Here is a 27,652-nt window from a genome sequence, read left to right on the forward strand (position 1 = left end):
GCCTCTACCACTGTTGCTGGCAGTGCATTCCACACATCCACCACTCTGTGAAAAACTTACCTCTGGCATCCTCCTTGTACCTACTTCCAGGCACCTTAAAACTATGCTCCCTCATATTAGCCATTTCAGCCCTGAGGAAAAGGCCTCTGGCTATCCACACGATCAATGCCTCTATCAGGTCACCTCTCATCCTCTAACGCTCCAAGGAGAAAAGCCCAAGTTCACTCAACCTATTCTCATAAGGCATGCTCCCCAATCCAGGCAACATCCTTGTAAATCTCCTAGACAAGCTTATTTTGCATTCATTGATTCATTATCTAAGTTCATGTTGGATTAGAATCCAACTTTTCTTGTAGTTCAACTTTCTTTATGCTAGTTTATAATCACATTTCCTTGCAAATGTTCAGTGGATTTTCAGTAATTTATAGTATAGCTGGTTCTGTATTTTTTGCTAGTTTCTTTGTCTGTAGTTTGTGTCACACCATACAATGTCTTATAGGCTGTTCTCATCAAAGGAATTTCCTCATCTGTCCAGCTTGCCTAGTTTTCAGTATACAGATGACCATGACTTCTTTGTTCTTTCTTCTTTTCTTTGTCTTCTTTCTTTCAGTAGAGTGAGTTGGTTACTGTTATGTCTTTGTATGACCACCTAATAAAATGGCTGGAACCACAAGATTTACACCTCATTCTTGACTTCCAAAGAGCTTTCAGGACAATATCATCTGCAGATCCAACAGCAGTGACTGCGAAGTGCATTTTCATTCCTGTGGTGGATATAAAGCCTAATTATTGGTTGACCTGTATGCAATTCATGGTGAAGAAACAATAATAGGTGCAGGTGGGGAAAGAGTAACATTTTGAGATTACAGACTGACTTTCCATGTGATAAACAGAAGCAAACATAAAAGTATCGTACTATCAAACCAGAGAGGCATACACACAGAGGTCCGGTAATGGATGTAAACTCACAAAATGGGCTCTGATTTCCACTCTTACCCCCAAATTCAATTTATGTAACCACTTTAAAACAATAAAACACCATAAAATATAGTAGCAGAATTAGGCCATTCATCCACTGAATCTGCTCCATCATTCCACCATGGCTAATTTATTTCTTGGCCCGAAATGTCGACTGTGCTTCTTCCTATGGATGCTGTCTGGCCTGCTGCGTTCCACCAGCATTTTGTGTGTGTTGCCTGAACTTCCAGCATCTGCAGATTTCCTCCTGTTTCCATTCTCCTACCTTCTTCCCTGTAACCTTTTACACCCTTACTAATCAAAAACTGATCAAGCTCTGCTTTAAATATACCCAATGACTTGGCTCCGCAGCTGACTGTGGCAATTTATTTCACAAATTCCTTATCTCTGTTTTAAAGGGATGTCCTTGCATTCTGAGGCTTTGCGTTCAGGTCCTAGACTCTCCCTAATATAAGAGGCACCTTCTCCATGTCCATTCTATCTAGGCCATTCAATAGGTTTCAACGAGATTCCCCTGTCCTTTTCTAAATTCCAGTGAGTACAGGCCCAATGCCATCAAGCACGCTACATACATTAACCCTCTCGGTATATATTATCAAACAAAATTATGCACTAAGTCACACAAAGAACCCAAGGATGGATCATAAAAAGCTGAATCAAAAGCAGTTTGACACTCCTTAGAACAGAGAGAACAGGGGTTTTAGAGAGAGAGAGATTCCACAGCTTAGGGCCTGGCCTGGCAATGGAGAAGCTATTAATATTGATCCAGACTTTGGAACACTGCAGTATGATAGAGGGAGAGGCTGAGGCCATGAAAGGATAAGAAAACATGGACAAGAACTTTAAAATTGAGTTTTGGACTAGACCTCCATTTTTGTAATCAAAGTCATCTGATACCCTTTAAATCAAAAAGATGCTTTGACCATAAGATATAGGAGCAGAAGTAGGCCATTTGGCCCATCAAGTCCGCTCCGCCATTCAATCATGGGGTGATCCAATTCTTCTAGTCATCCCCACTCCCCCGTCTTCTCCCCATACCCTTTGATGCCCTGGCTAATCAAGTACCTATCTATCTCTGCCTTAAATGCACCCAATAACTTGGCCTCGACAGCTGCTCGTGGCAACAAATTCCATAGATTTACCACCCTCTGACTAAAGTAATTTCTCTGCATCTCTATTCTAAATGGACATCCTTCAGTTCTGAGGTCATGCCCTCTTGTCCTAGACTCCCCTACCATAGGAAATAACTTTGCCATATCTAATTTGTTCAGGCCTTTTAACATTCGGAACGTTTCAATGAGATTCCCCCTCATTCTCCTGAACTCCAGAGAATACAGTCCAAGAGCTGCCAGGCATTCCTCATACAGTAACCCTTTCATTCCTGGAATCATTCTTGTGAATCTTCTCTGAACCCTCTCCAATGTTAGTATAAAAGGAAAGGTACACCGCATCTGAAGTTTCTCCGGTTAGCGGACAATTTCCCTCCACGCCTCTCTGACGTAGTGGGGAACCGCGTACGAGGCAAGTTACAGTAGTGGTTTGCCATTGGCTTCTGCCGGGTGAGTTTCCAAAGAGATCACCAGCTCGTAACCCAGCACGGATGGAAAGCGTGCAGGGGAGCCGGCTGGAACTGGGTTCAAACTCGGGACCTTTCGTCCCGAAGTCCGATGCTGATGCCACTATGCCACCAGCCGGGTCAAAATATCAGTATACCCGCCCAAAACTGCACGCAATACTCCTTCAGGGTATCCTGCACAAAGACTCCCAAGTCCCTTTGCATCTCTGCATTTTGAATTCTTTCCTCATCTGAATAACAATCTGCCCATTTATTTCTTCAACCAAAGTGCATGACCATACACTTTCCAACATGTATTTCATTTGCCGCATCTTTGCCCATTCCCCTAAACTCTCTGCAGTCTCTCTGTTTCCTCAACACTACCTGCTCCCCCACCTATCTTTATATCATCGGCAAACTTAGCCACAAATCCATTAATCCCATAGTCCAAACCACTGACATACATCATAAAAAGCAGCGGTCCCAACAACGACCCCTGTGGAAGTCCACTGGTAACCCACAGCCAGCCAGAATAGGATCCCTTTATTCCCATTCTCTGTTTTCTGTCAATCAGCCAATGTTCCACCCACACTAGTAACTTCCCTGTAACTCCATGGGCTTTTATCTTGCTAGGTAGCCTCATGTGCGGCACCTTGTCAAAGGCCTTCCGAAAATCCAAGTACAGCACACCTGCTGCATCTCCTTTGTCTACTTTGCTTGTAATTTCCTCAAAAAGTTGCAGTAGGTTAGTCAGGCAGTATTTTCCTTTCAGGAAACCATGCTGGCTTTGGCCTATCTTGTCATGTGCCTCCAGGTACTCTGTAATCTCATCCCTAACAATCGACATCCCCAATCTTCATGTCATATGCAAACTTGGTGATCCAGTTAACCACATGTCACCCACATCTTTGCTATAGATGACAAACAACAACGGACTCAGCACTGACCCCTGCGGCACTCCACTAGTCATAGGACTCCAGTCAGAAGAGGCAACCATCTAGTACTACTCTCTGGCTTCTCCCACAAAGCCAATGTCCAATTCAATTTACCACCTTATCTTGAATGCCGAGCAACTGAACCTTCTTGAACAACCTCCCATTTGGGACCTTGTCAAATGTCTTGCTGAAGTCCATATACTGTCGTGTCTGCATCAATCTTCCTGATAACTTTCTCAAAAAACTCTAAGATTGGTTAGCTATCACACACAAAGCCATGCTGACTGTCCTTAACCAGTCCAGGTGTATCCAAATACTCATATCTGGTCCCTTGAATACCTTTCAGTAATTTTCCCCACTACTGATGGCAGGCTAACTGGCCTATAATTTTCTGATTTATGTTTAGAGTCTTTGTTAAACAGTGGAACAACATTGGCTATCCTCCAATCCTCCAGTACTTCACCAGTCACCAAGGATGATTTAAATATCCCTACTAGGGCCCTGGCAATTTCTGCACTTGCTTCCTGCAGGGCTGGACGGAGCACCTTGACAGGCCCTGAGGGCTTATCCACCCTAATTTGCCTCAAGACAGCAAACACTTCCTATGTAATGACTTCCTGAACACATATGACAAATTCCATCCCATCTAGTCCTTTAATAGCATGGGAGTCCCAGTCAATATGTGGAAAGTTAAAATCACCTACTACAACAACCTTATATTTCTTGCAGCAGTCTGCAATCTCTCTCCAAATTTGTTCCTCTAAATCCATTGGACAGTTGGGTGGTCTGTAATATAGCCCCATTAACATGGTCATACCTTTCTTATTTCTCAGTTCCACCCATAACGCCTCACTAGATGAGTTCTCCAGTCTGTCCTGACCAAGCACGGCCGTGGTATTTTCCTTGACTAGTAACACCACCTGTCCTCTTTTATTCCAGTCTGTCACGTCCAAAACAATGGAACCCCAGAATATTGAGCTGCCAGTCCTGCCCCTCCTGCAACCAAGTATCACTAATGGCTACAATATCATAATTCCATGTGTTGATCCATGCCCTGAGCTCATCTGCCTTTCCCATGATATTTCTTGCACTGACATATACACAGCTCAAGACATTAGTTCTACCATGCTCAACCTTTTGACTCCTTACTTTGTGAGGTCTTAACAATATGTATCCACTATCTGTTTTGGCACTCTGGATCACACCCCCTCCAGCTCTAGTTTAACACCCCCCCCCCCACCGTACAACACTAGCAAACCTTTCTGCTAGGGTATTAGTCCCCTTCCAGTTCAGGTGCAAACCGTCTCTTCTATACAGTTCCCACCTTCCCTGAACTCACTTTGCAGAACCTCATCACTATTCCTACGTATGTCATTGGTATCTACATGGACCACGTCCTCTGGCTGTTCATCCTCCACTTAGAAATGCTGAGGACTGAATCTGGGCCATCCAGGCACCTTGTCCTCGTCGATAGAAACTCCTTTCTGTTCCCCTAACTAACAAATCCCCCGTCTCCACACCTCGCCTCTTCTCCCTCTTCCCTTCTGAGTTACAGAGCCAGACTCAGTGCCAGAGACCTGACCACTGTAACTTTCCTCTGCTAGGTCAACAGCCCCCCCACCCCACCCCGCCAACAGTATCCAAAGTGAGCATTCTTGCATCTGACCATACAATTGAAGGAAAATCTCTGATAAAACAGATGAAAATGGTTGGGCCTCCAACAATCACAGTCATCTTCTTTTGTGCGAATTTTAACTCCAAATAGCAATATATTTTTCCATGATGGTCATTCAATACCGTAAATTCCGGTGTATAAGCCGAGAATTTGGCCCTAAATTTTGATCCTAGAATTAGGGGGTCGGCTTATACAGAGGGTGCCAACTTTGGAAAAATGAATACACGGAAGACAGGTCGTATTTACTGGCTGTTTTTGAGTCAAATTCGTTCCACTGTCGACTCATGAATTCTTTGAATGGTTTGTTTAAACTCACATCTAGTGGCTGGAGCACGGACATCAAACCACTGGGGATGACTGCAATGTCCGTATTTTCAGCTTTCAATGCTGCTTTTGTCTCACCTGACAAGTGCGCTTTGAACATGTCCCAGACAAGTAGCAACTTTTCCTTCCCAAAACCTTCGGGACGTCGACGCCACACCTCTTTAACCCACTTCAAGTAACCCACTTCGTCCATCCAGCAGCATTTTTGGATGTAAACAACACCCTATGGGAATTTTCTGAGCAATCTTTGTTTTTTGTCTCAACACAAGATCATGTCTATTCATAAATTGGGTGCACCACTTCGCGTAGCTTTGAAATTTTCACTGACCTCATGATGTTTTTCATCCCATTTCAACACCTGAACTCGAATCATTTCTCTGGTAACAATGTATCCAGACGATCGCTGGTGATTCATCCATTCTAAAACTTTTTCTTCCAGTTCTGGCCACTGGCATGTTTTCGTCTTTGGCATTTCCCTCAGCGGGTCTTCTGCCTTTCTCCACTCTCTCACTTGTTTCTCGTTTACATTAAACTTCTTAGCAGCTGCAGAATTATTCGTTACTTTAGCAAAATCAACAACTTTCAGCTTGAAGCCAGCGTCATATCGCATTCATTTTAATCTTTTGTACATGGTGGTCGCAAACTCAATACCGAGTACATGTACTGATCCCGCCACCCCGTGTTATGTTTTAACGAGATTACAATGGGCGCTAACTGGTTTCACGGGGGTTACATTTCAGAGGATTCTTTACCATTGGGAACCTAATCCAAAACTTCCCTCCGCGATTTACTTGTTAAGAATTTGCTTATAATCTCGGTGGAATGAGTCTCTGGCTGAATGTACTCCTGTGCCCAACCAGTACATTATGTAGTGGTTGGGAGACATTGTCCAAGATGGCATGCAACTTGGACAGCATCCTCTTTTCAGACACCACCATGAGAGAGTCCAGTTACATCTCCACAACATCACTGGCCTTACTAATGAGTTTGTTGATTCTGTTGGTGTCTGCTACCCTCAGCCTGCTGCCCCAGCACACAACAGCAAACATGATAGCACTGGCCACCACAGACTCGTAGAACATCCTCAGCATCGTCTGGCAGATGTTACAGGACCTCAGTCTCCTCAGGAAATAGAGACAGCTCTGACCCTTCTTGTAGACAGCCTCAGTGTTCTTTGACCAGTTCAAAGAACAATTATTCTGACCTTTAGAACTCATAACTTTGGTCTGTATTTGAACTAATGTTGTGATGAAGTATGGTGACAAGTGGTTCTGGCTAAACCAGAGTTGAACTTTGCTGAAGAGGTTACTGGCAAAGGCTACTTTATTACACCAAAAATGACACTTACCATCAATTGGCTGATGATTAAGAGTAGACCGACTGGGTGGTTATCAGCTGAACTGCAATTGTAATTTTTTATCTTGTCAGTTAACTACCAGTATTTTTGGTTTCTCAACCTATGATACCCAATGGCATAAACATAAATATAGATTATATTTCTACAATAACTGTCACAAACTCAAAGTGTTGTACAGCCAATGAATTATTTTTGAAGATTTGCAATGTAGGAAAAGCAGCAGCCAGAGTATGCACAAGAGTACCTTACAGCAGCTGGTGCTTATTGATAAGATAACTTGTTTTTAGTGATGGTGATGAAAGGGTGAATATTGGGCTAAGTCTGGGGATGACACCACCAAGGCACTGAAGACAGGTACAAGGAGGTTGTCCTAGAATGGAGCATGAAATAATTAGGTCATGGCCAGAATATGAATGTCGGCCATTATACTGCAGGGAAAGAGTGACTGGACAGGAAAAGGGAGAATTAAGTGAGTTGTATAAAATTAAGAGAGACCTGTCAAAAACAGTAAAGCCTCTTTCCCTAAAAAAAGGACAAGGACCATGGTGGACAGTAATTAACAGTGAGATCACCAGGCAGATGAGGAAAGTATGTTGAGCTGAGGACAGATCCTATGAGATGTTGATACCGAAGAATTTGAAGCTGCTCACCCTTTCCACCACTGACCCCTCAATGACGGCCATCATGTATTCTCCAGACTTCCTCTTCCTGAAGTCCACAGTCAGTTCCTTGGTCTTGCTAATGTTGAATATAAGAATGCATTCAGAGGACGCAAGCTCTTCATTGATCTCCCTCTGGGCTGTATAACTTCTGGATAAGTTAGGATAGATACATCAATATCAGTATCTAAATTTGGTAGCTGTGGCTTGGCACAGCTCAAACACTATCTGTAACTTCGCCAATGTCACAAATATTGTTGGCAGAATCTCAGATGTCAACAAGGAGCGTAAAGAAGTGAGGTAGATTAGCTGAGTGGTGCCACAATAACCTTACACTCAACGTCAGCAAGACCAAGGAATTGATTGTGGACTCAGGAAGGGAAAGTCTAAGGACCTACACCAGTCCTCATTGAGGGATCAGCTGTGGGAAGGGTGAAAAGCTTCAAGTTCCTGAGCATCAACTTCTCAGAGGATCAATCCTGGACTCAACACATTGATGACCGCACCACTGAGGACATCTTCAAAAGACACTCCCTCTAGAAGGTGGCATCCATCATTAAAGACCCTCACTATCCACGACATGCCCTCTTCTAATTGTTATCATCAAGGAGGAAGACAAGGAATCTGAAGATCCACATTCAATGTTTTAGAAACAGCTTCTTCTCCACCATCTGATTTCTGAATGGTCCATGAACTCATGGACACTACCTTGGTATTCCTCTTTTGCACTTTTTTTCATTATAACTTAAAGTAATTTTTAATGTCTTGCATCGTACATCTGCCACAAAACAACAAATTTCATGACAAATGTCAGTGACAAAGAATCCAATTCAAAACTGTAGTGGAGGCAGGTTTCACTGTGGCCTTCAAAAGGGAATTCAAGAAATATGTTGTGAAAAAAATTGTAAGGGTACAAAGAAAGGGCCATGCAGTGGCAGAGCCAGCTTAGACATGATGGGTCAAATAGTTTTCTACTGTGCTGCAAATATTCCAAGATCCTATGACCAGATAATGCTTGTAGTACAATCATACAGACATGCCCAAGATTTTAGACCATAGCTTAATTATAAAGCCTATTAGAGACAAGTAGCCAGAGTTGAGGGAAGGGTGTAGATTGTGAATGCCTGGAAGTTTCCAAATCTAAATGAAAACAAAAGAGAACAGAATGACTCTTTTTTTAATGTAGGTCTGACATTCAGCAATGCATCAGAGGTAGGCAATAGAGATACAGGGACAAGAGCTATCCCCTGACATATTTCTAAATAGAAATACAGAAGGACAAAGTAGATCAGGTCAGTGATAATAGAATAAATGCAGAGTCTAATTGCGTCTGAATCCCTGTCCTGTTTGATAAAAATTAAATCTCTCTACCCTCACAGAACACAGATTTTTCCTGTCAAAATTCTTAGCATAAAACTAGGCAAAATGATCCAAGATCTAATTCACTACTCAAGCAGAAATATAGTTTCCAAAAAAGCATGAAAATGCACAGATTTGAGCCACAAAAATTTATGTACTGAAAGACTGAATTGACAAGAAAAAATCCCAATTGCACCATAAGGTCATTTAGGTAACTTAGAAGGAAATATGGCAGTTAACATTTGTACATCAAATTCTCACTTTTGGCAAATAATAATTACGGATAAACAATGGAGAGTATCCTAATTGGTTGCATCACAGACTGGGTAATACCAACATCCAGGAACGGAAAAGGCTACGGAAAGTGTTGGATACAGCCCAGTACATCACAGCCAAAGCTCTCCCCACCAGTGAGTACATTTATATGAAGCAAGTAAGCAATACTCATCACCAAGGACCCCACCATCCTGGCAACGCCCTTTTCTCATGATTATCATTGAATAGGAAAAGCCTTAAGGCTGATTTATACTTGTGCGTCAAATGTACACCGTAGGTACGGGATAGCCGCAAACCCTACTCTGTATTTATGCTGAACCCTATGCCGTAGCCTAACGCACTCTCCCAATATGTAACTACCCCTCACAGACCGCAACAACTGTGATTGGTCCGCTTGGTCGCATCGCATTTCCTCCTACGCCGCAATAACTTGCCATTGGGCGACTGAAGGGCAGGGAAGGAACTCTGGCTGCAATGCTTTCCATAAAGCTTTACAGACCTCCGAAATTATGGAGGACCCTGCGCTTGACATCAGTTTGTAGCTAGCTGCTACAGCCTGTTGACTTCCACCTGAAGCTAAAACTCGAATGGTGATTGCCAGTCTCTGAGTACAGGTGTCCCCCGCTTTTCGAACGTTCTTTTTAAGACATTTCGCTTTTACGGAAGACCTACATTATACCTATTTTCGTTAATCGAAAGAAGATTTTCGATTTACCACGAAAGACTACCATGACCATGAAGCCTTGCGCGGGCAGGTGTGTGCGCATGCGTGACGTGCACATGCATGTGCGTGCCGATTTTTTTTGACAAATTAATTTTGGCTCAAACTTCCTGATTCTGTTAAGTGAAACTACACTGTGCATACAGAAAATTCACCCTCCTTCAGTTTCAGTCGCCATTGTTTGAAGTTTGAGTTTCTTCCTGTTGAGTTTCAACATGAAGAAACTCAACACAGTGGCATAGAAACCCCACCGCCAACTAGCGTTTTGGCGGTGAATTGCAGAGCGACGCAAACACACCAACGCACAAGTATAAATGCTCACAACGCTGTAACCCACTTACGTAGGCTACAGCGTAAGCTACTATGCACAAGTATAAATCAGCCTTTAGATGCTATACCACCAGGTTCAGCAACTATAATTACTGTAAATCAGCTCCTGAACCAGTTCATTCACAACTACTCTGAACTGATTCTATGATTACACACTCAAGGACTCTTTACAACTCATGTTCTCAGCAATATTTTTATTTGTACAGTTCATCTTCTTTTGCAATGATTCTTTGTCAGCCTTTGCTTATGTATATTTTTTGTAAAATTCTATTGTGTTTCTTTATTTCTTAACATAATTTACAAGAAATGCATCTCAAGGTAGCATTCTGTAAAACATACGTATTTTGATTAATAAATTTACTTTGAACTTTTACTTCCAAATTTCTTTCCAGGACAATTAGGTCCTGGTTAAACATTGGCCAGGACAACAGGCAGAACCCCTCCTTCAAAATGGTGTTATGGGAACTTTTGTGCCCACATAAATTAGCAGTGGGAGGCCAAGCTTAATAATGGTACCTCCAAAAACATACCGCTACCACAGTACAGCACTGAAGTATCAGAGGCTTTGAGTTCAGATTCCTGTGGTAGGGAACTTTTATCCTGACTTACCAAGACAAGACAGCTGGTAAGTGAACCACAGTTATCACTCAAACCCTCCCCCTTTTTAATTAGAGAAAGGATTAAAAAAATATATTTTCCTCTTGATTATCCTTTGCCGCCTCCTCCATAATTCCAGTTAGAAATGCAGTGCACTTTGAGATACCGGCTGTGGTGGATCTGTAACACTCAGGCTTTTAACACCTGGAAAGTGGGGGTTCAAAAAACACTGGCTTCCTTCAGATAGGAGTTTAATATGAAGCCCAGTTTTTTCTTTCAAGTGAATGCAAAAGATCCCATCGCATAATTAATAAAAGCAAGGGTCAAAGTCAATATTTATTTCTCAATCAGCACACATGAAAAAAATATCTGGTCAGTTTCACTTCAGTGTTTGTGGGTGCTGCTTGTGTGTAAGCTGTCTTGCCATAGTTCCTGCAACCACGACTATACTTTAAGAACTTCAATGGTTGTGAAGCACTGTGTGATATTCTGAAAGGGACAATGAAAAATGATATAAATGTGCATCTGCTGCACCTGCGTGTATGATCAGCAAGGAAAGGACATCCAGAAGTTTGCTTGCTGGAATGATGTACAGCAGGGTATAGGTATTTGCTTAATATTGACACACGTACCAAAATACAATGAAAAGCCTGAGCAAGATCCTGAAAGGTAATGTTATGAGGAAGAAGAAATTAAGTAAGCCATGAAAAACTGCCTTGTGATTTTACTCTCGGTGGAAAGGACAACATAATTTAAGAGCTCCTCATGAAGCACTTAAATGTTCCTTGGGAAAACCAGCAACAAAGTGAAAGATGCTTAATTCACTAACTTACTATTACCTGATGTCTGTAAACGAGTTCAATATTAATAGGAAGGAGTTGCATTTTCAAAGACCCCCCCCCCCCACCCATGCTGGACATTCCCTCTCCTCCCCTCTCCTATCAGGCAGAAGAAACAAACACCTAAAAGCATGTACTCCAAGCTCCAGGAAAACCTCTATCCCACTATAATCAGATTCCTGAGATGGGCTCTTGGCTTCACAATGTACCTCACTCTAATCTTGTACTTTGTTGTTTACCAGCACCGCATTATTTTAGTAGTTTTTACACTTTATTCTGCATTGTTATTGTTTTACCTTATTCGAGCTCAATGGACCATTTCACTGTACTGTATCTTGATAGTTGTGACAATACTGAACCAATACCACTTTTATAGCACTTTTTAATATCAAGACATGATAAAGAATACAGGTGGCCCCCATTTTCAGAACGTTCGCTTTACGACACCTCGCTGTTAGGAAAGACCTACATTAGTTACCTGTTTTCACTAACAGAAGGTGTTTTCACTGTTACGAAAAAAGGCAGCGCGCGCCCCAAGCAGCCAAGCTCCTCCCCTGGAACTGCATTCTAGCCACCATTGCTTAAACACGTGCTTTATCTCGATTTATTTTGTGCATCCGTTAGCAAGTTGAGTTCTAAGGTATCAGAAAAGCCTAAAAGAGCTCGTAAGGGTGTTATACTTAGCATAAGACTAGACATAATTAAGCGTTTCGATCGTGGTGAACGAAGTAAGGACACTGCCCCCGCGTTGAACTTGCCTGCATCCACCATTCGCACTATTTATACGCAGAGAGAAAGGATTTTGACAGCTGCCCATGTTACTGTTGGTTCTGCTCGTAGCAAAGTGGTCTCTCTTAGTCAGCATCCAATTATGGATAAAATGGAAAGTCTATTGCTTGAGTGGATTGATGGGTGTACAAAGCGTGGTATTCCGTTAATTTTTCTTATACTTAAGGAGAAATCAGTCAGTCTTTTTAATAAGCTGAAACAGAAAGCACTGGACGATGGTGATGAAAGTGTTGCGAAAGTGGAATTTAAAGGTAGTCATGGGTGGTTTGATCGGTTTCTGAGGCGAGGGCAGCTTCATAGTTCAACGTTTACTGGAGAGAGTGCTTCGGCTGATACTGAAGCTGCCGAAAAGTTCCCAGCAGAACTGAAGAAAATAATTACAGAAAGTGGTTATGCATATACGCAAGTGTTTAACTGTGACAAAACTGCAATTTATTGGAGTTTTCCCGATTCCGGTAAGTGAAGCTACACCGTACATACATTATTTCTACTTTATATAAACTGTGTATTTTTATAAGTTATCTGGTATGATTTGGCAGCTTCATAGCTTAAAGGTTACTGGAGAGAGTGTTGTTGCCGAGAGTGCTTCCGTGAGATTTTTGCTGCTCTAGACAGTGCTGCAGAAAAGTATTTCTACTTTATATAGGCCATGTATTTATCATATCATTCCTGCTTTTACTATATGTTACTGTTATTTTAGGTTTTATGTGTTATTTGGCATGATCTTGTAGGTTATTTTTTGGGTCTGGGAACGCTCAAAAATGTTTCCCATATTAATAAATGGTAATTGCTTACTCACTTTACCACATTCCGGCTTACAAACCGTTTCATAGGAACGCTCTACCTTCCGATAGCGGGGGAAACCTGTATGGCATGTTCTGAATTATTAAAATGCAGGAAATAAAGTTGTAATGTAGTGTTGCTCAAAAATCTGGCCACATTTCAGTTCATACAATGGCTCTTGTCAGCAGTTTAACTTGGGACCAAGGGAAGTATAGATGATTGGATCATTATGTCAAGATCACTATTTTCTTCCCAAACTTTCCATAACGTCATGCTATCAGATACAAGGATTTTTTTCCCCATCAGTTTCAAATTCCATCTCTCTAGCTTTGATTATATTTTATGTGAGTTTCCTCTAATATAAGAACCATAGAGCTCACTACTGCACAGAAACAGGCCCTTCAATCCATGTAATCCATGCCAAACTATTATTCTGCCTAGTGCCATCAACCCGTACGTGCACCATAGCCCTCTATACCCCTCCATCCATGTACTTTCCTGTATTATTTTGCTTGCTATATTTTTAAATACAGTAGGTTGGGTACCCCTCATCCAAATTTCCAAAATCCAAAAATATATTTGAAGGCTGACATGACATCACAAATGGAAAATTCCACAAGGTATTGGGAAGGTTCCCAGGTGGTGCACAGGTCTCTGAGTAGTGACCTCACAGATGTAATGAACAGAAATAGAAAAATACTGCATAAAGCAAAGAACTCAATCCATAAGACTGAATTTATCAGCAGAGGGGCCATAAGCTGCTTCATGGTATGCTGATCATGAAGCAAGCAAAGATCTGTCACAACAAACCGAAAATTGAAGGTAATTGTGAATACTCAGAAGGCTGGTTGCAGAAATTTAAGAAAAGGCATGGCATTAACATTTTAATATTTATTTATTTAGCAATACAGCACAGAGTGGGCCTTTGAGCCATGCCGCCCCAGTAACCCCACAACTCCGATTCTCCCTAACCTGATCACAGGACGATTTACTATCACGTTGAACAGCTGCTTTAGTGATGGCTAAGTGACAGGCAAAGGCTGCACATAAAGTCAGAGTCAGAAATGATGGTAATCCCAAACTAATGCATTATTTATATCAAAATCAGAAAATTTCCAGATTCTGAAACACTTTTGGCTCCAGGCATTTCAGATAAGGGATAATTAACCTGTATTATCTTGAAAGGACTTTGAATTTCACTTTTTAAACATAATTTCTTTACATCCAACTCCACCCTCCCCATTTTCACTCTCTACTGAACCATCTTTTTAAATTGTGCCTTTCTTGACTCTCATAACACTTACTGTTCCTGATGTGAAGTGTTTGTAGGTAGTCCTTCCACATTTCTAATACCATTACACAACTGCACTGTCATAAGTTTTTTTGCAGGAGTTGCAGCCGGAAGAACTATAAATAGCACGATTTTTAACGTTTGTTCCTCCATCCCCATGGAATAGAGCAGTTACAATGTTAATAACTTCATGTGTTCTTTCTAAAGATATTCCAAATCAAGGACAGGCAATCAAACCTTTATCTTCCAGTTGGTGACAGGTACATTCCCTCTAAGTTAGATCTCAATTACACTCTGTTTTGCCACACAGCCTTCAAACTCAGTTCATTAGGAATCCAGTTTTAGTATCCAGTAAAACAGTGTTAACAAAGCAGATTGTCTTAAAAACAGGGCTGGAAAGCTACAGAAGGACAAAGTTGCTTGGATTTCACAACATGAACTTTGCACGTAGGCAAAGTCCATTCCAGCATTACTGTGGGATCTGTCAGTGATTTGTGAATGCCCACCCTCATCAAGAAAACCCAATAAAGCAAAGTCAAATGTAAATCAAGAATATCTGGGAAATGTGAAATTAAAGCAGAAAATGTACTGAGCAAATAATCGATTTTGAAATGTCAACTACAGATGCCGACGACCGGCTCAATATTTGCAATCTTTTATATTTATTTCCTCCAAGCATGCGATTGTGACAAACGTATTAACATCTATAGCGTTATTAAAACAGATATTTGCTGCGTAATACAGCTTTCTATTAACAGGCGATTTAGCAGTTCCTTCAATTTACCAGGCGCCCAGAAAGATTTGTATTATTTGTAAATTATATTATTTTAAAAACAAGGAGAAAATTGAAATGGCATGTTACCTTTACATTAGGAACATTAATATATGAATCTAAATATTGTTAGGTTATCAACTGGACAGTAAAGCTCAGATTTGTCAGTCTGTACTCTTACATAGAGCATGGTTATTTGGAGATCATCCCTAAGCAGGTTAACCACAGCATCGATTTGAAATCTGTTAAGAAAAAAAGGTTTAATTCTCACCCGGCCGTCATCACCACGTTATAAATAACCATGTAGGCGGTGGCGATGGGTCCGGGACCCTTCCTCCTCCTGTTCGTTCCATCACTAACCCCACGTTTCTGCTCAAGCCCGCTCCCTCCTGTCGCCGCCATGGTAATCGAGCGCCGCGCGTCCCTGTAGCTTGGACTTCCCCGGCCCCCGATGTCGCGCTCAATGCGCATGCGCAATTGTGACTCGGTGCTGCCCCCTGGTCTGGCTGATAGAAAATTACCGTCCCAACCTGTCCCTGGCCTGGCTGCCTGGATTCCACCGGTGCTGCCCCCTGGCCCGGCTGAATACGCTGGAGGAATCTCGGAGCTCCACCTCAGAGGGAAGAAATCGGGGCGGAGGCGAGAGTGAACGATCACGTGACCGCCACTAGAGTTCTTATTTATTTTATTACTCTTCACCTTCCCGTGACGCCATTTAACTCTCGACTGATTTCAGGAGAGGAGTTGTTTCGGTAACTGTATTGTCGAGGCGATTTGTTTCAAGCGGAAGGGCAATAATTGGAGTTTAACGGCGCCGGAGGCCTCGGGCTTTAGGATGCTGGAACGGGCGGTGGGAGGGCGAGTGCTGCGGACTTAGAGTGAGAGCGACACTGAGGCCTGCCTACGGCTTCCTTCAGGCCTGATCCTTTCACCCCACTGTTGTCTTTCCCGGCTTATTCCACTGCCCCAACCATGCCTTTCTTCGCCAACAACCCTTTCGAGCAAGATGTCGGTAAGTTAAGCCTAAAGCGACGCGAGGGGAAGGTCTTTGATACTTCTCTCGTTGGCTTTTAATTTCTATACTCTTGTCCAGGACAAACATATTGTCAGCACAGTGGAATGAAACCCACACATGTGCCATTCCTTTTTGTTAAATCGACAGCAGGAAGAAATGTGACGAACATAGGAATGAGACAGCACCAGAGGAGGCTACTCGGCCCGTTGCACCTGTGCTACCTCCTTGAAAGCTCTCCAGTTATTCACCATGCATTCTTTTCAGTACATATCCGGTTACCGTTTTGAAAGATCAATGGGTTTCAATTGCCTTTTAAGACTACACACAGGAAATCTCGACCTTCTTTTGCAGATCTTTTTAGCTGGGTCTTTTGCCAGTTACCTTAAATCTCCAGTTGTCAGTCCTCTTATCACTGCAAACAATTTCTCCCTATTTGTTTCATCCTCCGTGATTTTCAATGCTTCTATCAAATCTTCTGTAAGAATACCAAGAGTAATCAAGTTAAAGGTCACTTATAAGTACATTTATTTTCCCTAATTAACCATTGGTTTTTAGTGTATCAGAGATGGAATACAAAAGTGTGAAGATCTTATACAACTACATAGCAACACACACAAAATGCTGAGGAACTCAGCAGAGTTTGGTGAGATCACACCTTCAGTACTGTTGCTGTTTTAGACTCTTTAAGAAAATGTAGATTTAACTTTGAGAAAGTATAATTAGTTCCTCCTTCATACCCAAAATTAATCTTGATGAAAGATTGAGCCTTTATTTATAGGTCTTGCATCAGTCATAAGCAAGAAGAAAAATCACAATGACCATTGTTAATGATGCCTCCTTTAAATTTTGGGACTGTAGGATGCTGAATGTTTAGAGTACTTTTAATACTTTTTTAAAGAGTAACTGGTTAATTTGACCCTTCACAATTGTGCCCTCTTTGGACTGATTCTATTGGTTTAGTCTTTTGCTATCCACTTCCTCTCATTAGTTTAACCTTTCCTTTCTCACCTGCTAGCTCACTATTGTGATCATCACCAAATGGGTGTCTTCACTCTTCAGAAACATCTATTTTCAATCTGCTCACCCCCACTTATTTCTCATTTTCCTTTCTCAGATCTCATCTCTGTAATTCACTCTTCACCCTTGACTTCCTTGTAGGTGATCCTCAATGTGCTTTTTAACGGCCATAACTGGAAGTATGGAACAAAAATAAAAAGTGCTATAAACGGGCAGTATCTGTAAAATGGTTAATGTTAGATAGTGAGTGTTAGCTAGAGCTTGCTGGCATTCTTGCCACCTATTGCATTCCTTTCTGACTGCTCATTTTAGTATGTGTCTGCAGAGCCTGTGACAGCGTTCAGTACAGAGATACTCTTCTGCTCTGTTTTCCATCAACTTCCACTTTTGTCACATTGCATCTAGACATGAGTCTCCTTTGGCAGTGTGGATCTAAACATTGAAGTGTAGCGATCATAGCCGTTCAGTGACCATGGCTATTATGCTCATGCTTTCTACCCAAGTCTCTTGATTTCTTTAGTAATTATTGCTCCTTGAATATATTTCATGGTTTGATCTCAGCTGGTGGTGTACAGAATTCCACAGGTTCTGATTTGGATCCACACCCTAATCACCACTACTTATCATTTCCTGTCAGTCACCTTGTGTAACAGACACTCCTGTGCCAGGAGTCACTTTATGGGCATTTTTTTATATATATATTGCGTGTTTATATTTCTTGTGGTTTTTGGTTCTTAATCTTGTGTTATTTTTATACTGCTTCAGGTCCAGAGTAACAATAATTTTGTTCTACTTTACATTTGTGAACTGGAAACTACATTAACCATTTTGAATCTTGACAATCAATTGGAAGCAGGGGGGAATTGTTTCTCACATTACAGTAAATAAAGCAGCTTGGAAAGCTTCCAAGTTTTGAAGGGGTGGGATGGTGGGGAAACCAAGGATTTGTTCTGCTTTTGGCCAGGTGACCGTGGGATTGGAGAGTACAGCCTCAGAATAGAAAGATATCCCTTTAGAATAGAGGGGAGCAGGATTTTCTTTAGCTAGAAGGTGGTGAATCTGTGGAATTCAATACAACAGAAGGCTGTGGAGGGTGTCATTGGGTATATTTAAAGTGAAGGTTGATCAGTGAGAAGTAGGGTTTTGAGAGGGACAATAAATCAGCCATGATGGAATTGAAGAACATATTTGATGGGATGAATAGCCTAATTTTGCTTCCATGCTTTACCACCAGCAGTGGAGGTAACATGGGGAAGTCAACCCAAACAGTTTGGTTTCACTACTAATGGTCACATGAGCAAGCACCTGGGTTAGTTAATAGATGGGAGGAGTGACTCTGCATCAGCGCTTTTGAGAGATGGAGCAATCTGACATGTCAGTTTCGTGCAATCATTTCATCCTTCACACGAGCACTTATCCATTGCATATGTTGAATGTTTGTGTAAAATACCTGGAATAGTCAGGACAGCTTGTCATTTAATACACCATTGCTTTAAATGATTTTGCCTAGTATTCAATGCTTATCTCAATAACAATTCATGAACTGTTAAGGCAACAAATTCTTAAGATTTAAGATTAGCTTTGTCACATGTACATGGAAAGGTACAGTGAAATGCATCATTTGCATCAAAGACCAGTCTGAGGGTGTGCTGGAGGCAGCCTGCAAGTGTCACCATGCTTCTGACACCAACATAGCATGCCCACAACCATAACCCTCCAGTTTAGGATGGTGGTAGCTCGAGTTGAGGGGTTTTTGATGTTGGGGTGTTCGCAGAGCTTGACAATTAGTTTGCAGACGTTTCATCACCAGTCGAGGTGACATCCTCAGTGCACATTTGTTGGTGTTTCTCTCTGGGAGTGCTAGAGTTTATATAGGATTTCCCCCCCCCGCCCCCTTGCTTGCCTTGGTTCTGGTTGGCTACCTCTTCAGTTAACCTTTGAATTCTATAGGCTCTCGTTTCTTTCGCTCTTAGGGGTTTGTAGATTGTATCTATTTCAATATGTTTAAGGAGTTATCAGAAGAGAACAAAGCTTCTAAAAATTCTCATGCTTGTTTCATGTTTTCCTGTGCAGGAACCTCCACGGTGACTCAGTTGAAGTGGTCTCCTCCTTGGTCTTCATTACTGAGATCGGTAATAGTGGATCTACGTGTCTGTACCACCAGTTTGTTTTCCCGTAAGAGTTGCGAGTTTATGGCCTGTCTGGCCTACTGTTGCAGTATCCACAGGTGATCCACAATGAAAGCTGCATTTGTATCTTATTTAAGAGAGCACAAACACTGCAGCATTGCTGAATCTCAGGTCAGGGAAGAGATGCACTTATTCAAGTGCTTCAGAGCAATGGTTACCCACGGAATTGCATCAGGAGGTGCTAACTGAGGAGAGAAAGTTGTGCAAACCTTGCTTAACACGCATTGAAACATATGACCTTGCCCTACATAAAGATTGTCTCAGAAATTACAGCTCAAATTTCACAAACCAACAGTGACTTAAAGGCAGCTTGTCTTAAGAACCAAGGTAGCATTAAAGATAACCAACGAGAGCAATGTGATGTACAGGATCACCTGTGGAGATGGCAACAAGAATTACGTAGGCTGGACAGGGCGTAAACCCTCAACTCGTTTATGGGAACACAAACTGGCGGTGTGGAGACGTGATCCATTGTCGCTGATCTCAGTACATCAAGACCAAGAAGAACACCACTTTAACTGGGACACTGTGGAGGTTCTGGTGCAGGCCAGCACAAGAAATTTTGGAAGTGTGCTTCTCTTCTGATAACTTCATAAACACATTGAAATCTGTGAACCTCTAAGAGCTGAAGAAATGCAGGCCAATAGAATTCAGAGGTCAACTGAAGGGGCGGCCAATCAGGACTGAGGCAAGCAAACGGGAGCCTATATAAATGATAGCGCTCCTGGAGAGGGAGACCAACAGTTGCACACTGTGAGAATGTCTCCTTGAGTGGTGACGCAATTTCTGCAAACTAACTAAGCACGGTGAACACTGTAACCCATATGTCTTTGGAATGTGGGATGAAACAACACCTAGAGAAAACCCACACAATTGCAGGAAGAACATATAAGTTCTTTTTGGTGAGCAGCACGAATTCAACTCCAGTTGCTGGCACTGTAAAGCGTTGTACTAGCTGCTGTGCTGCAATGGCAGTGCACTACCTCTAACAACCCCACCCCTACAGTTTCCTTGAATCTCCTTAAAATTATGCCCTCTCATATTAGCCATTTCTGTCCTAAGAAAAAGTCTTTGGCTGTGCATGCTATCTATATCTTCTTACCATCTTCTATATCTCTCATTCTCCTTTTCTCCAAAGAGAAAAGCCCTAGCTCGCACAACCTATCATCAAAAGAGATGACCTCCAGTCCATGCAGCATCCTGGTAAATCTCCTCTGCACATCCTTCCTGTGATACCTTTTTTCTCTCGTGATACCTTTTTTAAAAAAAAAGTTTTATAATTTGCAGTAATTTGTGCCTTGGTACTACTGCCACAAAATAACAAGTCTCTCCCATCTCAACCACTGAAGCTTGTAACTACTCCAGAGTTGTCATAGGTGGCCTCCCTCACTAGTCCCTATCTTGCACGGTCACTCAGTTTTTGAGAACAACCAGGTCTAGGCAGATTTACAGCTGTGTCATATTCTTTCTATTTCTTGATGATTGACTTAACTGTACTCTGAGGGATATAGTGACTTGGAAATTTTCTTGTATCCATCTCCTGACTTGTGCTTTTCAATAACCTTTTAGCGGAGTTGCTTGGAGTGTTCTTTTTTCCTTCATGGTGTAGTTTTTGCCAGGATACTGATTCACCAGCAGTTGGACCTTCCAGATCCAGGTGTATTTTTACTACAATCAATTGAAACACCTTGACTGCACACAGTGATCTCCATTTAACAAATTATGTGACTTCTAAAACCAATTGGCTGCAGCACTGATGATTTGGTGTTATATTAAAGAGGGTGGTGAATACTTTTGCAATTATTTAATATTTGTAATTAATTTAGATCATTTTGTAGAGATCTGTTTTCACTTTAACATGAAAGTCTCTTTCTGTTGGTGTCAAAAAAACTGAATTAAATCTACTGATTCAATGTTGTAAAACAATAAAACATGAAACCTTCCAAGGGGATAAATCCTTTTATAGACACTGTATGTACTTTGATAATAACGTTAACTTTGATTGCATTGGTGCTACTTCATGCACACATGCTGAGCTTGTCATTTACATCAACTTTACCTCTAATTTCTACACTGCCCTTAAATTCACTTGGTTCATTTCTAACACCCCCTTCCCCTTTCTTGATCCTTCTGTCTCCATCTCTGGAGACAAACTGACAACTGACATCTTTTATAAACCTACCAATTCCCATGGTTACCTTGACTATACCTCTTCCCACCCTGTCTCCTGTAAAACCTGTTATTCCCTCTTCTCAGTTGTTCATCTCTGCGGCATCTGTTCGCAGCATGTGGCTTTCCTTTCCAGGACATCAGATGTTCTTCTCCTTCAAAGAACCGGTTTCCCTTCCTCTAGCACTGATGCTCTCATCTGCATCTCATTATATACTGGAATATCCCCGCTCGTCCCATCTGCCTGCTGCCTTAACGGTGATAAGAGTTCCTCTTGTCCTTGCCTACCACCCCATGAGTCATCCTCTGTAACTTCTGCCGTCTCCAAAGGGATCCTACCACCAAATATATCTTTACCTACCACATCTTCACCTCTTTGCTCACCTCTATCCCGAGCCCTGGGTAGGCCTTCTAGTTAAGGCAACAGTTCACACAGTTCACTTGCAAATCTGCTGGGGTCGTCTGTTGCCAGTGTTCCCAATCTGGCCTCCTACATTGGTGAGACAGACGTAAATTGGGGGAACTGCATCATCGAGCACCATCCACTGCAAGTGGGACTTTCTGGTGGCCAAACACTTTAATTCCGGGGCCCATTCCAACATGTCACTCCACGGCCTCCTCTTGTGCCAAGGTGAGGCCACCCTCAGGGTGGAAGAGCAACCATTGTATTCTTTTTAAGTAGCCGCCAACCTGATGGCATGAATATCAATTTTTTTCTCCTCCCCTTTCTGGTAAAAATATTTCTCCCCCACCCGCTCCCCCCTTCTGTCCCTCACTGTGGCCGCTTGCCTGTTCTCACAGGTGTATCACTTCCCCCTGGGTCCCCACCTCCTTCCCTTTTTCCTATGGTCCACTCTCATCTCCTATCAGATTTCTTCCGCTCAGCCGTCCTTCCCCTACCACCCCCCCCCCCCCACTTTTTTATTCTGGTATCTTCCCCTTCCTTTCCAGCCCTGAAGAAGGATCTCGGCTCAGAAGGTTGACTGTATTTATTACTGCCTTATCTGCTGAGTTCCTCTGGCATTTGGTGTGTGTTGCTTTTTATTTTTCTGTTTTTCAATATTCTGCAACAATGAATACAACAACGGACTTCTGGAATAAGTTTCATGACATTGTCTATTATCATTGACTAACATTATAACTGGAGCCAAATTTGTGTTGTACTTGGGATTATTTCCGAAAGAAGGTGACTTTAGACTCAGTGGAATTTATTGTTGGATGCAAAAGTACAGGTGGAATGAAGAACTTGCAACAGCATCATAGACACGTAGTATTATAAGCCGTGTTCACAAGAAAATCATAAACAAAAATTGTACACAATTTTTGGAAGAAATCACAATTAGAACAAGAGTCATTTTACTGCAAAGTGATCAAAATTGTCCAAGGAATGCTAAACTGTAGGGGTTTGTTGGTATTGACTTATTTGCATTGTCCAGGATGTTCCAAAGTATTTTCAAGCCAATAAAAGTACACTTAAATGTGAGTTCTTTTGTGCTGCAGGAGATTTATTAGAGTGAATTTCTATTAGATCAGTGATTGGGTCTTGGCTGATAGAATCTTTCAGAACATTAAACAATACAGCACAGGTCCTTTGACCCACAAGATTGTGCTGACCTTTTAACCTACTCCAAGGTCAATCTAATCCTGCTCTCCAAGATGGCCCTCCATTTTCCCTTCATCCCTGTGCCCATCTAAGAGTCTATTAAATGTCTGTACGGTATCAGTCTGTACAACCAACCCATGTATCCATCACTATATTTTTTTTTAAGAAAGCATGCTTCTAACTCCTCCCCCCCCCCCCGTGCTTTCCTTCCAACACCTTAAAATTATGTCCCCTTGTATTGGCCATTTCTGCCTTGGTTTCTGGCTATCCTCTTGATTTATGCCCTTAATGATCTTGTATATCTCTATCAAGTCACCTTTCATTCTTCTCTCGAAAGAGAAAAATCCTAGTTCACTCAACCTATCCTCATAAGACATGCTCTCTAATTTACTATGAATTTAAGTTGCTCATTTGACAAAGCTGCTTTTAATGCAGCCCAAAATGGGGAGATCTGCATATCACAATCCATAATAACTTTACCAGACCTAATCTGTAAAATCAGGCTTATTAAGTTTTCTCTCTAACATGGTAAGCATTAACTGTCCATCCAGTCTTGCATTGTCAAATGAACACCAGGAGAGGTGGCAGAGGTTGGTGTAGCGCAAGGATGGTGTGCAGGGCTGTTGAAACACCTTGCAGAAATGCACCATAAATTGCCACTGAATTCACAATGTAGAAAAAGAAACTTACTTACTCAGAGTGGTTCTGTGGGGAACCCCTCATTATGTGTGAAGAACGTGGAATAGTCAAGCTGAAATATCTTGGATCTGAATGTATTGTCCTTCTCTCTTGAGACTAGTGGTATATATTTCACAATAATTATAATTGACTGCTGTTTAAATGTTGAATAATTGTTGAAGAGTCATTACACCTTTTTTAACATTATTTTTCCCCCCAGAAAAAGCCACAAATGAGCATAACACTAGTGAAGACTGGACTCTCATCATGGATATCTGTGATCGCGTTGGAACAACACCAAATGGGCAAGTGTAGAAAATGCGTTATAGCTTATTTTTCCTTAGAATCCATGTTTCCCCCTTAACTATATTTTTGTGTATAATCTCCTTTTGAAAATATCATGTAATTAAACTGTTTGGATCAGAAGTACTGTAGCTTGATCACAAACACTTGGTGACTAGATTAAAGAAAAACAAAGTTGGTCATTGTGCTTGCATCTGATTGCATTGCAATGACGCTGTTGGGGTACTTGTAAGATGCTTAATTTATGTAAAATTAATTTACACAAGTTATTCAATCAGAGTAGAACATTTTCATGTGTCCAAAAGATGAATGGTATCCAGAAGATTGCAGTTTAATCACATGAGTATGGAGTATATGGAACTACTGTTATGCCTCCTCATCCTTTTGCCATTCAGACTAATTTCAGTGGTCAGCTAGAAATTAATATGTGGAAAAAGTATAAAACATGGAATTGAAAAAAATGGTCTCATGTTTTAAATGAGGATGATTGTCTTTTTTTAAATTTCTGTGTCTGGTTCCTGCTAGAGAGATTGAATGGACTGTTTAGTATTGCCAGGAGCCATGTAACACAGTTCTTGTGACAAGTCGGCAATCCAAATCATTAACTTTGTCTTGTTCCTCTGCAGATACCACCTGATTTGCTATTTGTTTTGTTAAATTTCAGGTTTCGGAATCTGCATTTACTTTTGGTTCACAACTCTAGTGAAGTTCATTTCATGTGTGTAAATAAATTGTATGTTTGCATATCTTTAAATTGGCAAAGGAGAATTTTCATTTCCTTGCTTGTAGATGGTGTGGACACGCAGAGGATGTTTACTAAAGTGGGAGGCCACAACCTTTAGCCATCCCTTTAGAACAGATGAGGAATTTCTTTAGGTAGAGGGTGGTGAATCTGTGGAATTCATTACCACAGACAGCTGTGAAGGGCAAGTCATTGGGTATATTTAATTTAGTGGTTGATGGGTTCTTGATAAGTAAGGACATCAAAGATTATGGGAAGAAAGGAGGAGAATGGGTTTGAGAGGGATATTAAAATGGCTATGATGCAATGGCAGAGCAAACTCAATAGGACAAATTGCCCAATTCTGCTCTTGTGTCTTATGTTTTTATAATTACTCCCACCCCCCCCCCGCCCCACACTGATCAGATTGGTATTCTTATAAGTATGATTAACCAAGCATTTAGAAGTCAGGAAACAGTGAAAACTTGATTTGGTCTGTTGATGGCCTTGTAATACAGGTATAGCCGTATAACCATATTAACAATTACAGGCCATCTCGGCCCTTCTAGTCCGTTGATTGTAGCCTTCACTATATCTAATATTTTATTCCTTTCTTATTTATAACATGACTAATCTTGTTTAACTTTAGGCCAAAAGATTGTCTGAAGGCAATTATGAAGAGAATAAATCACAAAAATCCACATGTGGCAATGAAGGCTTTAACGGTGAGTAGGACCTAATCATTTCTTTAAGCAAAACTTTTCTGATCTCTTTTCAAGCGTGTGACTGAGTGGTGAAACATGCTCAGTTTTGTGGCATTCAGCTGTATGAAACAGGAAATCCCCTGCTTTTCTAAAATTGTACTCTTTGTGCTTGCAATGCTAGCAGTGAATCATAATTAGTCTTGATCATACAAGATGTGTGGACATTGCATAATAGTCCAATGCAAGTTGGTAAATGGCGTAGTGGTAGCTGATTTGATGAAGTGACCTCCTGTCAGCTGCCCCTGAGTTGCCAACTCAATAACATAAGAGGAAACTTTCTGCTAGTATTTCGTTAGTACTTGTATACAACTTTTTTTTTATATACCACCGTCACCCTCTACCCAAATGCCTTCAAAATAACTGAAAACTATACACTTGGTGGCCACTTTGTTAGGTACACTTGTACATCTCATTAATGCAAATATCTAATCAGCCAATCACGTGGCAGCAACTTAATACATAAACGCATTCAGACATGGTCGGGGATTCAGTTGTTCCGACTAAGTGTCAGAATGGGGAGGATGTGTAATCTAAGTGCCTTTGACCATGGAATGATTGTTGGTACTAGCTGGGGTAGTCTGAGTATCTCAGAAATTACTAATCATTTGGGATTTTCACACACAAGTCTCCAGAATTTACAGAGAATGGTGCGGGGGGTGAAAAACTATCTAGTGAGCGGCAGTTCTTTGGTTGAAAACACCTTGTTAATTAGAGTGGTCCGAGGAGAATGACCAAACTGCTTCAAGCTAATGGGAAGGTGACGGTAACCGGAATAACCATGTGTTACAACAGTGGTGTGCAAAAGAGCATCTCTGAATGCATTGAACCTTGAAATGGATGGGCTACAGCAGCAGAACACCAAACAAGAAAGCTGAACCTAACACAGTGGCCACTGACTGTATAACACACAATGTTGGAGGAAATCAGCAGGTCAGGCAGCATCTATGGAGGGGAATATACATTTGATATTTTGAGCTGAAACCCTTCATCAGGACTGGCTCAGCTGGTTGTTGACTGTTTACTCCTCTTGGGTGCTGCCTGACCTGCTGAGTTCCTCCAGCATTTTGTGTGTGTTGCTCTGGATTTCCAGCATCTGCTGCAGATTTTTTCTTGTTTGTGAAAACTGTTTATTTCAGTACAAATAAGTTGAAAAAATGTAAGTCAATCATCCTTAATTGCGATATCCATCTCGTAGACCACTAAATTTGTGAAAGAACTATTCCTTGGTGTTTGGAACAGAGTGTTACTGCAGGAATGTGAGGTTATCCACTTTGGTGGCAAGAACAGGGAGGCAGATTACTATCTGAATGGTGTCAAGTTAGGAAAAGGGGAAGTACAATGAGATCTTGGTATCCTTGTTCAGTCACTGAAAGTAAGCATGCAGGTACAGCAAGCAGTGAAGAAAGCTAATGGCATGTTGGCCTTCATAACAAGGGGAGTTGAGTATAGGAGCAAAGAGGTCCTTCTACAGTTGTACAGGGCTCTGGTGAGACCACACCTGGAGTATTGTGTACAGTTTTGGTCTCCAAGTTTGAGGAAGGACATTCTTGCTATTGAGGGAGTGCAGCGGAGGTTCACGAGTTTAATTCCCGGTATGGCGGGACAGTCATATGTTGAAAGATTGGAGTGACTGGGCTTGTATACCCTGGAATTTAGAAGGATGAGAGGGGATCTGATTGAAACATATAAGATTATTAAGGGATTGGACACGCTAGAGGCAGGAAACATGTTCCCGATGTTGGGGGAGTCCAGAAAAAGAGGCCACAATTTGAGAATAAGGGGTAGGCCATTTAGAACAGAGTTGAGGAAAAACCTTTTCACCCAGAGAGTTGTGGATCTGTGGAATGCTCTGCCTCAGAAGGCAGTGGAGGCCAATTCTCTGGATGCTTTCAAGAAAGAGATAGATAGAGCTCTTAAAGATAGTGGAGTCAAGGGATATGGGGAGAAGGCAGG

General features: G+C 41.6%; 2 protein-coding genes across 3 annotated transcripts in view; one reads left to right on the forward strand and one right to left on the reverse strand.

Moving 5' to 3' along the window:
• Positions 1 to 15,720, reverse strand: part of hacd2 (3-hydroxyacyl-CoA dehydratase 2) — a 71,863-nt gene extending 56,143 nt beyond the window's left edge. The window contains exon 1 of the mRNA XM_072260949.1: positions 15,512 to 15,720. Within this exon, the coding sequence (XP_072117050.1) occupies positions 15,512 to 15,711 (200 nt within the window). The 5' untranslated portion in view covers positions 15,712 to 15,720. The remainder of the gene's footprint in view (positions 1 to 15,511) is intronic.
• Positions 15,721 to 15,859: 139 nt separating this feature from the next.
• Positions 15,860 to 27,652, forward strand: part of stam2 (signal transducing adaptor molecule (SH3 domain and ITAM motif) 2) — a 78,693-nt gene continuing 66,900 nt past the window's right edge. For both annotated transcript variants that reach the window (XM_072260950.1, XM_072260951.1), the window contains exons 1-3: positions 15,860 to 16,252; positions 24,132 to 24,216; positions 25,585 to 25,660. In XM_072260950.1, coding sequence (XP_072117051.1) covers positions 16,213 to 16,252; positions 24,132 to 24,216; positions 25,585 to 25,660 — 201 coding nt within the window. In that variant the 5' untranslated portion in view covers positions 15,860 to 16,212. The remainder of the gene's footprint in view (positions 16,253 to 24,131; positions 24,217 to 25,584; positions 25,661 to 27,652) is intronic.

This window comes from Mobula birostris, chromosome 6 (assembly GCF_030028105.1).
Source record: "Mobula birostris isolate sMobBir1 chromosome 6, sMobBir1.hap1, whole genome shotgun sequence".
NCBI classification, from domain to species: domain Eukaryota; kingdom Metazoa; phylum Chordata; class Chondrichthyes; order Myliobatiformes; family Myliobatidae; genus Mobula; species Mobula birostris.